This window comes from Crocodylus siamensis, chromosome 3, assembly GCF_052110815.1.
Source record: "Crocodylus siamensis isolate JL-2025a chromosome 3, ASM5211081v1, whole genome shotgun sequence".
Taxonomy (NCBI): domain Eukaryota; kingdom Metazoa; phylum Chordata; order Crocodylia; family Crocodylidae; genus Crocodylus; species Crocodylus siamensis.
In genome coordinates, this window is record NC_143397.1 from 76,491,207 (window position 1) to 76,504,131 (window position 12,925).

The 12,925-nt window shown below is 43.1% G+C and overlaps 1 protein-coding gene across 12 annotated transcripts in view; it reads left to right on the top strand.

Moving 5' to 3' along the window:
- SEMA4D (semaphorin 4D) overlaps positions 1 to 12,925 on the top strand; it is a 159,319-nt gene that overhangs the window by 101,115 nt on the left and 45,279 nt on the right. For all 12 annotated transcript variants that reach the window (XM_090038542.1, XM_090038550.1, XM_090038549.1 and 9 more), the window contains 2 exons: positions 5,608 to 5,999; positions 10,115 to 10,260. In XM_090038542.1, coding sequence (XP_089894668.1) covers positions 5,906 to 5,999; positions 10,115 to 10,260 — 240 coding nt within the window. In that variant the 5' untranslated portion in view covers positions 5,608 to 5,905. The remainder of the gene's footprint in view (positions 1 to 5,607; positions 6,000 to 10,114; positions 10,261 to 12,925) is intronic.

The following is a 12,925-nucleotide window of genomic DNA, read 5'->3' on the forward strand; positions in this document are numbered from 1 at the left end:
AAATTTACTTAAAGTAAATTGTAAACTATATTTTTTAGTTAATGTGCATTAAGACAGGCTAACGTGCATTTTCCTAGTACCTCACAATGGAGGTACTAGATTTAATGCATATTAACTACAACACATTAATGCACATAGACGTGCCTGGTGTTTCCAGATTTGCTCCTTCCTCACTTCCACATGCTTAGGAAAGCAGGGTCTGACAGTGGGGGGGGCTGCAGAGGGAAGAAAGTGGGGGTTAGGGAACTACCCAGATTTAGCAGCCCCTCCCTCCCCCAGATGTATTTCCCCTGACATGGCAGTGGGAAGGGGACAAACTCGAGGCAAATTTCCAATAATTACATTCTATACCTGGAAAATTATATCAAATTTATAAAGTTTTCATATATAGAATCTAATTATTGGAGGGATGTTTTATAATCATGGTCATCTTATATTTCAGTAAATATATTAACTCATGGATGCTGTGCAACCAAAACCATTTTCAGGCAACTTAGGAAAAATAAGGACTTAAAGAGTCCATTTTTTTTCCATAAAAAAAAATCACTAGCTCCTAATAAGAAAATAATACAGTTCCAGACTCTCCCTGTCATATTTCATCTTCTGAGGGAAAATGAGCAATCATGGTGAGCAGTAAGACTCAATTGGCACTATCTGTAAGGAGGCAATTGGATTGATAAAAATCTGTTTCTAGGACTTTCAAGTTTACAGGATACTCACAATCTCAATCTTGGAGACTTCTTTTCCAGTAACGTACAATGATTAGTAAACGATTAATGTAAATGATTAGTAAACAATTAGTTTAAACAATCTTTCATCTGAGCTATTTATATATTTGCTAGTGTGACTGGTAGTGTTCAGATACAGAAAAGAACATTGAAAAGAGGAAGGAGAAACCTGCCTAACACTGGGGACTACCAGGTTCCTTTAGTAAGTTAAGTAAGTAATAAGAAACTTAATAAAAAGCTGGATTGATAGCCAAATGGAGCTCAAGCCTTCTGTCACTTTCCCTGTGGGTTTTTTTTTAAATATACTTCAAATAAATTACAGTATACTTAGTATGGAGTCATCTGCATTGTTACTGTCCACATGCAGTAGGCTGTGGATACTTAGCTCACTATGTGCATACTTGAGCAGAAGTCCTGAAATCACAGCCAGGAGGGGATGGTCCTATGCATCGGCACAGTAACTAGGACCTTCATCCAGGAAGCACTACACACCGATTTTTACCAGGAGTGGGTTTGAACCTGCATTTTTAACTTCCAAAGGTTGGGGCTCTTATTACCAGGCCACAGGTCAAGCATTAGCCAGTTGCTACTCTCGCCCTTCTCTTGAAGTTGAATCCCTTCTCCTTACCTTAATATTAATGGGATGAAATAAAGAACAGCATGCAAGCTTCTTGGTCCTGGGAAGATCCAGGCGAGAACCCAGGCCTTTGTGGAGTCTAGTTTCTTGTTAAGCTTAGGATGACACGTAGCTTACCAAGCTGTACACCTCTTGTTCTTTGTGCTATATTTCTCCAGCTCTTGGTTGCTCAGGAAGCCAGCTTCTGGAAGCAATGGAGAGCAGTATGAGCTAATACCTATCTGGTGGCCTGGTGATTAGTGCTTTAGGCTTGGAAGTCAAAAGAGTTGCTGATTCAAATTCCATCTGGGCTAGAGGAGCCTAATTTATTAGTCAGGGACATTATTAGTTGCCCAGAACATGTTGGGGGAATGTGCTCATCCAGGTACAAAGCCACGTACGTACTCAGCCAGATCGCAACCTGTTATGTGTGCTCAGTAGCCGTTTGGATACTGTGAGTCCACACTGTATGCCAAATAGTATCACAAACTGTTCTAAGTGCTGGAAAATTGCAGATAGGAGAGGAACTGCCATTTGGGTATGTAAACTGAAATAGGGCTGTGCCCCTGGTGTCTGATAACCACAGCAATTTAAGTATTTTCTAAATGCTCATGATGCATAGAGAATAGTTTTAGCTCACAGAATCAGTATTCGTTTTCTCAGTGCAACAAATAAAGAGGAGGCATATATAATACACACGCGTGCACGCAAACTTTGTAAACCTTTCAGTAAATACTCAGTTTGTCTTTGTTGCACAATTTTTGCTAATAGTGAGGGCTTGTCCAAGATGCTTATGTTGGTTAAAATAGTTAAAAATTATTCCATATCTAGTTAAGCAATCCTTTTTGGAAGGACAGCTAGGTAGATGAGTAAAGATATTTAGGTTGCTAGTGATCTTATAGCAGTGGCAGGCAATTATATTTTTTTTTCCTTACTGAACTTACCTATCTCCCATGTCACTTTAATTTTAACACTTACCTTGTTTTCCACAACATTACATAGATCCCCCAGCCTCTGCACCTCCCCACCACCACGTCCCAGAGCTCTGCTGTCTGAAGTGCTGACTCTAGTCTGGAGTTGTTCCACTTCTTACAGCAGGGGCAGGCAAACTATGGCACATAGGCCAGATCCAACCCACCAAGGTGCCCACCAACAAACTGCCCTACCCAGGTCTTCTGCTCATAAGTCAGGGCTGCTCAGGTGCTCGTGCCCGGTGCAGGAGCCCAGTGGGGCACAGCTTTGGCCAGCACTGCACATCGCAGCAAGGGGAACAGCCTCTGCCAGGCTGTCTGTATTGCTAGCACTTGCTGGGCATGGGAAGGAAACCCCACGTGCTAAAGCTGGCTGCCTTCCCAGCTGGGGCTGCATGGTACAAGAGGGAAGCCCTCGGCACCTTCCCCAGGGGGCAGGGAAGGCAGCTGATTCCAGTGTGCAGGGCTTCCCTCCTGTGCATGGTGAGTGCAGGGAGTGCTGGTGATATAGACTGCCAGGTAGAGGTTGCACCCCTTACCGTGGTGTGCAGCACCGACCGGAACTGCGCCTGCCAGATGTCAGCCCTGTGCACTTCTGCCTGCTGCTGCTGCTGCGCCGTGAGGGGAGTGCAGGGATCCTTACACCCCCTGCAGCCTCCCTCACACCCCACAAGCCCCACACACCCTGCCCCCACAACCCCTTACATGTATGCAACCCCCCAACATACCCTGTGCCCCCCACACACACAGCCACACACACAACCCCCCTACACGTACCCCACACCACCATACGCACTACCATACTTACACACCCCAAACCCCACAAAACACACACACACAGACGCACCCCCCCCACCACACACGTCCCGCAATATACAAGAGTAAGAATTTATTTTAGAATTATTACGTAATCATTTCCTCTATACACAGTGGAAACACAAATCATGACAAAAACATTTTTTGTAATAATATTAAAATATGTTACAGTAGGTGTTTGACTTTAGTGTATGATTTGGTTTTTTCCCGGTTCTAAGATGGCAATCCCCTCCCTCCCCCAAAAAGGAGTATTTCCAGGGGACAAGGGATGGGCAAGGGTTAGGGGTAGGACTTCCAGTCCCAAGATGGTGATCAGGTCAGCTGGCAGGGGGCGGGGCTACCCATACAGCCATCAACAGCTCACCAAAACTCATTAAGAAACAATGAGTTGAAATAATTGCCTGCCCCTGTCATGCAGTAATTCTAATCTTATTTCTTGCTGCTACTCTTGTTAATTTTTCAAATGTACTCCTCTTTGTAGACTATAAATCTTGAGACCTTCCTTCATTGCGACAGTACAGACTGGCCAGCTCTGTTTGGGAACCTATATATTCAGCAGTGTGTCATTTTAATTTCCCATGACACTGTGTGTCATTTCAGTTTTCAAGGCCACTGCTGCATGCAAATCTGATGCCTTCTGTACATACCTACTACAACATCCAAAGTGTACGGCAGTGTAGAGAAGCCCACAGGTTTATTTAAAAGCATTTAGTTGTTTTAGAGGCTGATTGGTACACTCAGGTGTAGGTTTCTCTTTTCCCATAGGCAGTATAACTGCCGTAAATGTAAATGCTCTCAGGTTCTTAGTAGGATATGGTTATGCTAGGAATCTTATTTGGAAGCCAGAGAGAGGAGCTCACAGAGTTTGCTGAGAATTGCCATAAAGACGAGTAATGCTGAGAGAGCCCATTGAGAAACAGTGGTGCAGAGCATAGGTGGGGCCCTGTGGATGAATGACGACTCGAGCAGCTAGAGTTGTCTTTGTCAGATACCTGATACTTTTCAATGAATAACCAAATTTTTTATCTCTAGGATTACCCATTAACAGATTTTAATTCCTCCACTGTCATTTTCTGCAGTCTCAGATCACTTTAGTTGCATCACTGGATCACTTTTCCCCCCCCATGTTGTTCTTTAGTGACCTGCAGAGATTTTTCCCAAAAGTTAAATATTTGTTTATAAGAGTCTGAGAAGGGAAGGATGGAAAGAGAGGAAGCATATATTTGTTGTTTAAAAGGCAGTTGGTGCTATATTGTAACAGTTATCTCTGTGATAACTATCTCATGAGAAATTGTAAAGTGTAGTAATTTCAGACAGAAAGATACTGTATTTACTCAAATTTAAGGTGACCCTGAATTGAAGATGATTCTCCAATAATTACATTCTATTTATGGAAATATTTTAAATATGTTGTAATTTTCCAGGTATAGAATCTAATTATTGGAGATTTGTCTTGAATTTATCCCCTTCCCACTGCTACAGCAAGAAAAATAGTGGTTGGGGGTCAGGTGGCCCCCTTGCCCTCTTCCTTCCTCAGAGTTTCCCCCCCTGCAGCCTCTCCTGCAACAAAAACATTTGCAAAAAGAAAAAGGTAAAATGAATCAATTCTGGATAAACTAAATCTATACTATAGATCTAGTTTATCTGGAATTGATTTATTTCACTTTTTTTTTTTTGCAAATTGCTGGAAGTTTCAGCACAGGTACTTCATAAAGACACGTTCGAGCAGAGTTTTTATATCTACTTATATGAAATACAAACTCTGCATGATATCGGTCCAAAACCAAAAAGTTCATGATTTATCACACAGTTCATTGGGTTGGGCCCCAGCAGAGTCCACAGCATGTCAAGCCATGGTGGCCCCACAGTTTAGTACTGCTCAGTATGTGAGTGTATTCCAGACAACCCGCCACAAAAGATCCATGTGGTAATTATCCCCCAACTTGTAACTGGAACTGGGTGTTCTTGTCACAAGTCCTGGCACCCTCCAGCAAATGTATATGTAGATGAAGTGTGGGGCCACCTGGTCCAGCTCCACCCCACAGAGGCCAGGGCCACACAAGTCTTATGCAAGAGGCCAAAAGAGGGCAACAGAGCCTTTCATTTACAAAAATGTTTGGTGACATTTGCTAGAATTTTAAGGCTGATAAGCATGCAAGGAGTATATTTTTAAAATGTATTTTAAAGGTAAGAAAAGATATGAATTAGAGTAGATTTTCATGTAATATATATGATTAACTATACTAGGGTGTCCAAAATACTTTTGTATGTGTAGTAAATAAAAATTACTGCTGTCAGAGTTGCTTGTTGTTGCCATAGTCTGATTTTGGAACTCTGTAATGCGTGTAAACTAGTTCCTTTTTACTTTTGTAAGAGTGAACTCTGCTTACTACTGAAAAAGCATATGTCAAAAAATATCTTGTGGTTTGTTAAATCATTGATGTGTTTTCTTTCCCCACCCTCTCATCCTCTGCAGTGTGATTTAATCTCGAGACAAAGCAGAAGAATGTTCTTAAAAGGCAGAAGAGTTGCTGAGACACACTGTGGAAAGAGTGGGCGGTCTCTGTATTCACACTCCTGAAAAATGTGTCTTCCTTTGAAGAAGTAATCTATTGGAAGCATACACTTGGGAACATCATTCTAATTTGTCTGTCAATCTTCGTTGAGTTCAGCAACGTCTGTCCTGTAACTTAATTTTTGGAGTTGAAGGTTTCTTCTGCCAAACAAGTTAGCTACTACAGATATCCAACTTCCATACAGCAAGGACACTTAACATGGCTCCGACTGTGTTGTATGCAGTCTTGAGCCTATTGCTTGGAGCAGCACTAGCATTTGGTCCAGTGCCCAGGATCACATGGGAGCACAGAGGTAAGAGCGGTGACTTAAGAAGAGCAATATATGCCTTTTCTATGCTGTGCTTGATTTTTATGTGGTTTCTTGGAGCACTCCCAGGAAATTGAGGAGAAGTGGACTTTGCCATCTTGTTGCCATCCTGTCTTCCCTCTAGACATTTAGAGTACTGAGGGTTTGCCTAATCGTTGGCTGTTTCAATGATCAGGACAATTTTTCAAAAATGACTAATGATTTTGGGAGCCCAGTTTGAGCCCATTTAAAGAGACTGACCTTCAGAAAGTGCTCAGCATTCCCTCTCTGAATATCAAGCTATTTGAATAAGTTTAATCTTTAGCACCCTAAACTGAAATCACTGACCACTTTTGAAGGTTTTTGAGCTATATTTTCCTTGCAAAGAAAAAGGTCAACATACAAATGCGTATCTAATTCACGGCTTTTGTGCCCAATATGGCAACACAGCAACATTGTGAAAAGTACCTTGAATATTCCTATGTCTTTGTTTGCAATATGAACCCCCCCCCAGATGATTAGCTTACATTTGGTATATAAAGCAACCAGGAGACAGTTCTTGATCAAGCATTGTTATAGCAATAGAAACTCCTGAAAAGTCCAAGGGAGGCTATTGTGCCTTAAAGTATTTAGTCAACAAGTTGATTCTGATCTTGTTTGCTGTGGAAAAACCTACCGATCCCAGTGTACAATAATATTTTTAACTTTGTTTTGTTTAGGTTACTATTTCTTTGTTTCTTACTTGACACACTATGGGTGTGTATACATGAGCATATGAAGGCAACACAATAAACTCTGGTGCTTATTATGCCAGAGATTATTGCTCCCAGGCATAGTCCAGAGCTGCTCTGATCCAGCACAGCATACTGCAGAGGGGCTGGCTGGATGGGGCATAAAGGTGCTTCAGGGTGGGGGCTAGCTGGCAGACAGCCCTTGCAGTGACGCACCCACGTGCCCCAGCCAGTCAGATCAGTGTCTACACGTGTGCTGCTGTGGAGTAAAACATTACTAGTTTATTAGTTTACTTCAGCTTTATAGCCCTCCACATGTAGATGCTGAGATGTTTACTAGCATTTCATGTAGACATGCCCTGTGTTAAGGAAAACTGTGCTCCTTTTGTTAAGAGAGTTAATCTTTGCCTCTTGTTGCTAAGCTCTTTGTGGATACTTGAATGAACTTGGATGTTGGGGAATTTAGCACCATTTAGGCCAGTGAAATTGCTAAAGGTCATCTAGGGTGGATGCCAGGTTTACTGCTCCTGCTATTCTGTGTTCAGGGTTTGCGGGATGGATTAGGAAGGAAGGGTGTCTCATGTCTGTTAGCTAATAAGCAAAAGTTATCTACAGTACAGAGGTTGTCAGAAGTGCATATGGTAAAGGTTTCTTTGCCTGCATAATCTGAAATAATGTCCTGGACAGAAGCTTCTAAACAGATTTATTAACACTCAGGTTTATGAACAAACCTGTCCAAGTCTGTTTAGCTGTAAATCATGCCTTCCTAAGGAGATGTGTGTGGCACAAGATTTTCCAGACAAAGCTTAGTTGCATTTATTTTGGTCTGTGGAGAGAACTGAGTAATCCGTTCCTTGTTGTGAGGTTAGTGCCGTGTTAATACTGAAATACAGCTATTCTACTTGCACAGTAACTATTTTTCTTCTCCTTTTTATTTACACTTACTTTCCATAGTACAGCTTGAATTGTGGTGTGAATATGACACAAAGTCCCATTGATTTCGGTGGGACTCTGATCACTCCCCATTTAAGTTGCACAGACATGATACAATGTTAGAGTATATTGTCAGTGCAGAGGCCTCTAACTATTCAAGACCTTTTAGCAATTATTAGAATGTGTCAATGTATAGTATTGTATGCTTCACACAACCATTTTATTTATACTTACAGTTACTTTTTATTAGTCATAAATACCAGATATCTTTCACCCCTTTGCTGTTGCGAAGTTAAGGGCTACTGAGGTTGTAACTAGTTTTGATCTCTTCAGTTTGTCAACCTAGGTGTATGATCCTGGTGTCTAGATAAATTGACATATGAAGGGGAAGTAGTTAACATACGCTTTTAGTGACATAAAAGACCTTTGTTGTGGACCAGTGTAAGCAAAGATATCAAATACTGAAGAGAGTTTCTTAATTGTAGGAAGAATATTATTGAAATCAGGGTCACAAGTTAAATACACTTCTGGAAATACACCTCTTTATTAACAACTCCCTTTCCCCACCAGGAGAAGCTATTGTATATGTTGTATTGCCTTTGGAAAAATAGTATATGTAAGCATCATAGCTTTTTAGATATAATGGCTAGGTACTGGCATTCAAAAAGCCCAAGGTGGAATCCGTCTAAGTTGCACAGTTTTTTGTAAGTGGCATAGTTTTGATCAGTAGCAAACAGAATACACATTCATTCACCGTTTGTTTTGGGGTGGGGGGGTGCAACTCTTAGGTTGTGTTCCACCATTTTTAAATCAGTCTGTGTCCTTATGGGTATGGATTGGTTTTGGATCACTTATACTGGTAAAAGTGTAATGTCTGTACCTGGCCTTTGATGCTCCCACATTTTGTAGTAGTTCTAGTTGACAGCTTGCTTAAATCAAGTGGATGGTGGTACTAATGTCAATTCATTTACAAACTTAATCCCTGAACATTTCCAAGTTTGTATAAGGTTGGCACCAGTATGAGCTAAGATTAAATTGAGCGGCCATTTTGAACCCATTTCACCTCCCCAAATCCCTGCGCTTAAACCCTGGTATCACTACCACTGAAGAGAATAAAGCAGTTCAGTGCAAGAACATGGAGCTATTCTCAACATTGTGCTGTGCCTGGAACAAATTAAGTTGGAATTAAATCTAAACCTGTAACTGTACAGAATTTCCATGCATACAAACCAATCTAAAAATTGTAGAACCCAGTTTAAGATAAAACTGGATCAATGTAGTGTCAAACTTACTTGATTTAGGTCAAACCAGTGCATGGAACTTCTGTACATTTCCCCTGTCCAGCACTGGGGTTAGGAAAACCCAGTCTCCAGCTCCAGCCCCAGGGCTGCGCTTTTCACCCCCCCATCCCCTCACTGCCATGCATCAAGCTATTTTTTGTCTCCCCACCACCGATCAGCCAGTCCCCCCAACCCCCATTCTGCAAGCCATTCTGGGTGCTGCTGCTTTTGTCAGCATTCATTGCTGCTGGAGCTAAATAAGGAAGTCCTGGTGGGGGTTTGGGGGAGACCCAGAGGGATGGGGGTGTAGGCTTACCTGGGGGGTGTTGGGGGTCTAAAAATAGCCCCAGTCTCAACCCCACCACACATCCTGTGAGCTCTCCTTATCTTACCAGGCCTTCCTGGACTCCAGCAACATCCCATGGATCACACCTACCCACCCATCCCCGAGATTGCTCCCACAAATCACACCTGTCCCCCCACAGGTCACACCTGCCCTCCCAGCTCCCCACAAGCTCCCCCATCCTGACTTACCTGATATTGGGTGGCCATTTTTAACTTATTTAACCTGCTGCTAACACCCTCAGATGTCTGTGCTTAGCCAAGTTGTCCTAGTTTGGATACTTGTTTCAGGAGTGTGGATAATGATTGTTTGTTACGTAACCCTATCCTTTGTATCTAGGGTGGGCAGGCTACAACTTCTTTCAACCATGAGAAGGGTTAGGGTTAACTAGGAGTAGAGTAGCAATCTACAGTTTAAAGGCAAACCACCTAGCATTTTGATGTTTTTGTGTGTAGCTGTGTGCATATTTGTGTGTGCAAGAATATGAAATAACACAACAAACGTGGAATAGTTTGATATATCAGAGGACAATAAAATTTCATTTGATAGCTCTGATCTCAGATATTCATTTATACTAAGACTCATTCATACTGTTTACATCAGTGCTGCAGCCCAGAGTTGCTAACTGAACCCAGGTTTTAACTAAGCTTCCTGTTGTGTTCCCCCCGCCCTTCCCCAGCCAGACTGTAACATAAGATTTTATATTGGGTTTTGTTCCTTTTAAGTCAGTTTTCAGCACCAGCAATTACACAAATGAAAAAAAATGTTATTAAATATTGTCCTTTAGTAATACTTTGTTAGGAAGAATAATCATTTAACCTTTTATGTTAACAGAAGTACAGCTGGTACATTTTCAGTCACCAGAAGTGTTTAACTATTCAACCTTATTGCTAAGTGAAGACAAAGATGTTTTATATGTAGGAGCTAGAGAAGTTATCTTTGCATTAAATTCACTGAATATTGCTGAAAAACAGCATGAGGTGAGTATACCTTTTTAACCTCCTATTTTCCTGTTAAAAAAATTGTGTCCAAAATTGTCATTCTTTATCTTTCCTATAATAGATGGTATATTTTGGGTAGCTATACCGTGTATGCCATTGTTCTTATCTTTGCAACCACAAATGAGTCTTTCCATATCCTGCCATCTACATGGTTATCACCGAATTAAAATAAATTTGAAAGTGGATTTGGTCTACAGACTGCCTGCTGTCTTGCTGTATCATTCGGTTACACAGCCATGCATCAGTCTGCAAAGCGCTCAATTTGTAGTATGATTGCATTCCTAGTGTGGAGCAAAATCTAGGGGGAAATAATTGCTTATTCACAAATATATTTACATATGAAGGTTTAGCTTAGGTTGGCTATTGTGATTTTAAACAGAGGAAGATGAAGGGCGTTCCAGCCCTTTTTGTGGTGCATTAAAGAGCCAGTGTCATAGAGGGCCCCCCAAAATCCCTCATCTATGGGGAGATTCCTTCAGGTTTGGGCAAAGGAGAAGGCAGGCAGTGCTGCCTTCCAACAACCCCTTTTCAAGCTGCTGTGTAGGGGTGTGTCTCTTGAATTAGAACAGGGGTGGGCAAAATCCGGCCTGCAAGTTCCCTAAAAAAATTTAGAAAATTAATATTTATTTGTCCCTGGTTCCTGTCAAAGATGACAGACGATAAGGGCAGTAGGACCCAGGGGAAGCCTCAGCAGGCTCCTGCAACATGTGGCTCCTCGTGGCTGCACCGGCATGGGAAACTCAGGTTAGACGTTAGGGGGCAGGGGAGGAGGACCATGGGTATCGCCCCAGTCCTTGGGCTGGGCCAGCTTAGCAACTTTCCCTCGGGGCTGCATCAGCAGGGAGAGTGGGGAGCTGACCTGGCTCCATAGATCCCCTGCCTGCTGGGACCCCATACTACTGCCGTCCTGCTCTGGGCCCAGGCGGTGCTGGCCCTGGGATACTGGTGTGGGCCCCACACTGCTGCCTGGCTGCCATGCCTGCTCACTCCCAGTGCCCCCCCCCCCAGCCCAATGGTATAGGCTGGGGGCTGCATGCAGCCCCAACCCCTGCTCGCCGGCAGGGAACGAGCTGGTGCTGAGCTTGGGGGAAAAGAAGCCCCTCCTCGGCTCTGTGGCTGGTGCCCTGTGCTGCAGCCGCTCACAGCCCGCACAGGGCTGTCCTTAGCAGGCAAAGGCAGCCCCACATGGGCTGTGAGTGGCTGCAGCATGGGGCACTGGCCACAGGGTGGGGAAGGAGCTGCTTTTCTCTGTGTTCAGCACCAGCTTGTTCCCTGCCGGCAAGTGGGGGTTGAGGCTGCATACAGCCCCCTGCCTGTACTGGGTGGGCACTGGGAGTGAGTGGGTGCAGGAGCCAGCAGGAGCATGGGGCCTGCACCAGTGTCCCGGGACCAGAGCAGGGCAGCAGGAGTACAAGGTCCTGGCTGGCAGGGGCTCTATGGAGCTGGGCCAGCTCCCCCCTCTCTCTGCTGGTGCAGCCCAGCCTGGCTCTAAAGACCCCGGCCAGCCTGCACCCCACTCTGGGTCCCACCGGTGCTGGCCCTGGGACACTGGTCCCAAGACATTGGGACATTGGTCTCAAGATGGTGACCAGGGGGCGGTGCACCTGTCAGTGGGCAGGGCTACCCATGTGGCCCTTGACAGCTTGCCAAAACTTGGTAAGCGGCCCTCCACACACACCAACTGCAGAAACTTCCTCAGCCTAACAAAGGGTTTTTAGACCTGAAAGCTTGCTTAAATATTTTTTTTCCAACTATTTAAGTTGGTCTAATAGAAGATATCAGATTCACCCAAAGAACCTTGTCTGCCATGTTAGAGTGACACTTTACCCAGACTAATATATCCTACTGCTTAACAGGTCTAATTAGTCAAAGTGCTTTGTTAACATGGCTAGGCTTTCAGTAGCCAGGATAGCTTGGAGACCTGTACATGATGCTGCATTGTGCTATAACAGAGACATTATTATTATTAAGATGTATAATGTAGCACCAAATCTTATATGGAGTGGCTTTGAAAACAGTTCCTATAATTCCTAAGTTTAATTAACAATGGGGTGTCAGGAAATACTTTCAGTGATGATACTGATTTCCCCCCTGCCTATAAAACTGGTTTCCCTTCAGAATTGGACACTTTATCGAAACCTATCTGAAACATTAAGAAGCAGAGATACATTGATATTCAATACAAAACAGCAGGAGACACATTTACTAGATAGAATGCCGTCCAGTATCCATGACAACGTGTGTAACCATCAAAGCTTTTTCCTACCTATACTATAGTGTGGTCCATGAATTATTGGCATGTATTGACATTTTTCCAAAAATAATTATGTAATTCATTTTCTCTACTTCAGTCTGTGAACACCCCCAAAACTATCATTTTATTTTCCTAAGAAATATATAGCACAGGGAACTTTGTTAATAATTTGAGAAATGTCATGGAATAGCTTTTTGTTCAACCCTGAGATGTACTGGCTGTCAGTGAGAACTCCATTAGTTGCACATGCATTTGGAAATGTCACCTCCCCAGAGGATAAGATGTTGGGATCTGTGACAGCTATTTGTAAAGTGACTTGCATTTGCAATGGACTCTCTTAAAAATCATCTGTTGTCAATATTATGCATGGCCTACTGATAGATCTCAAAT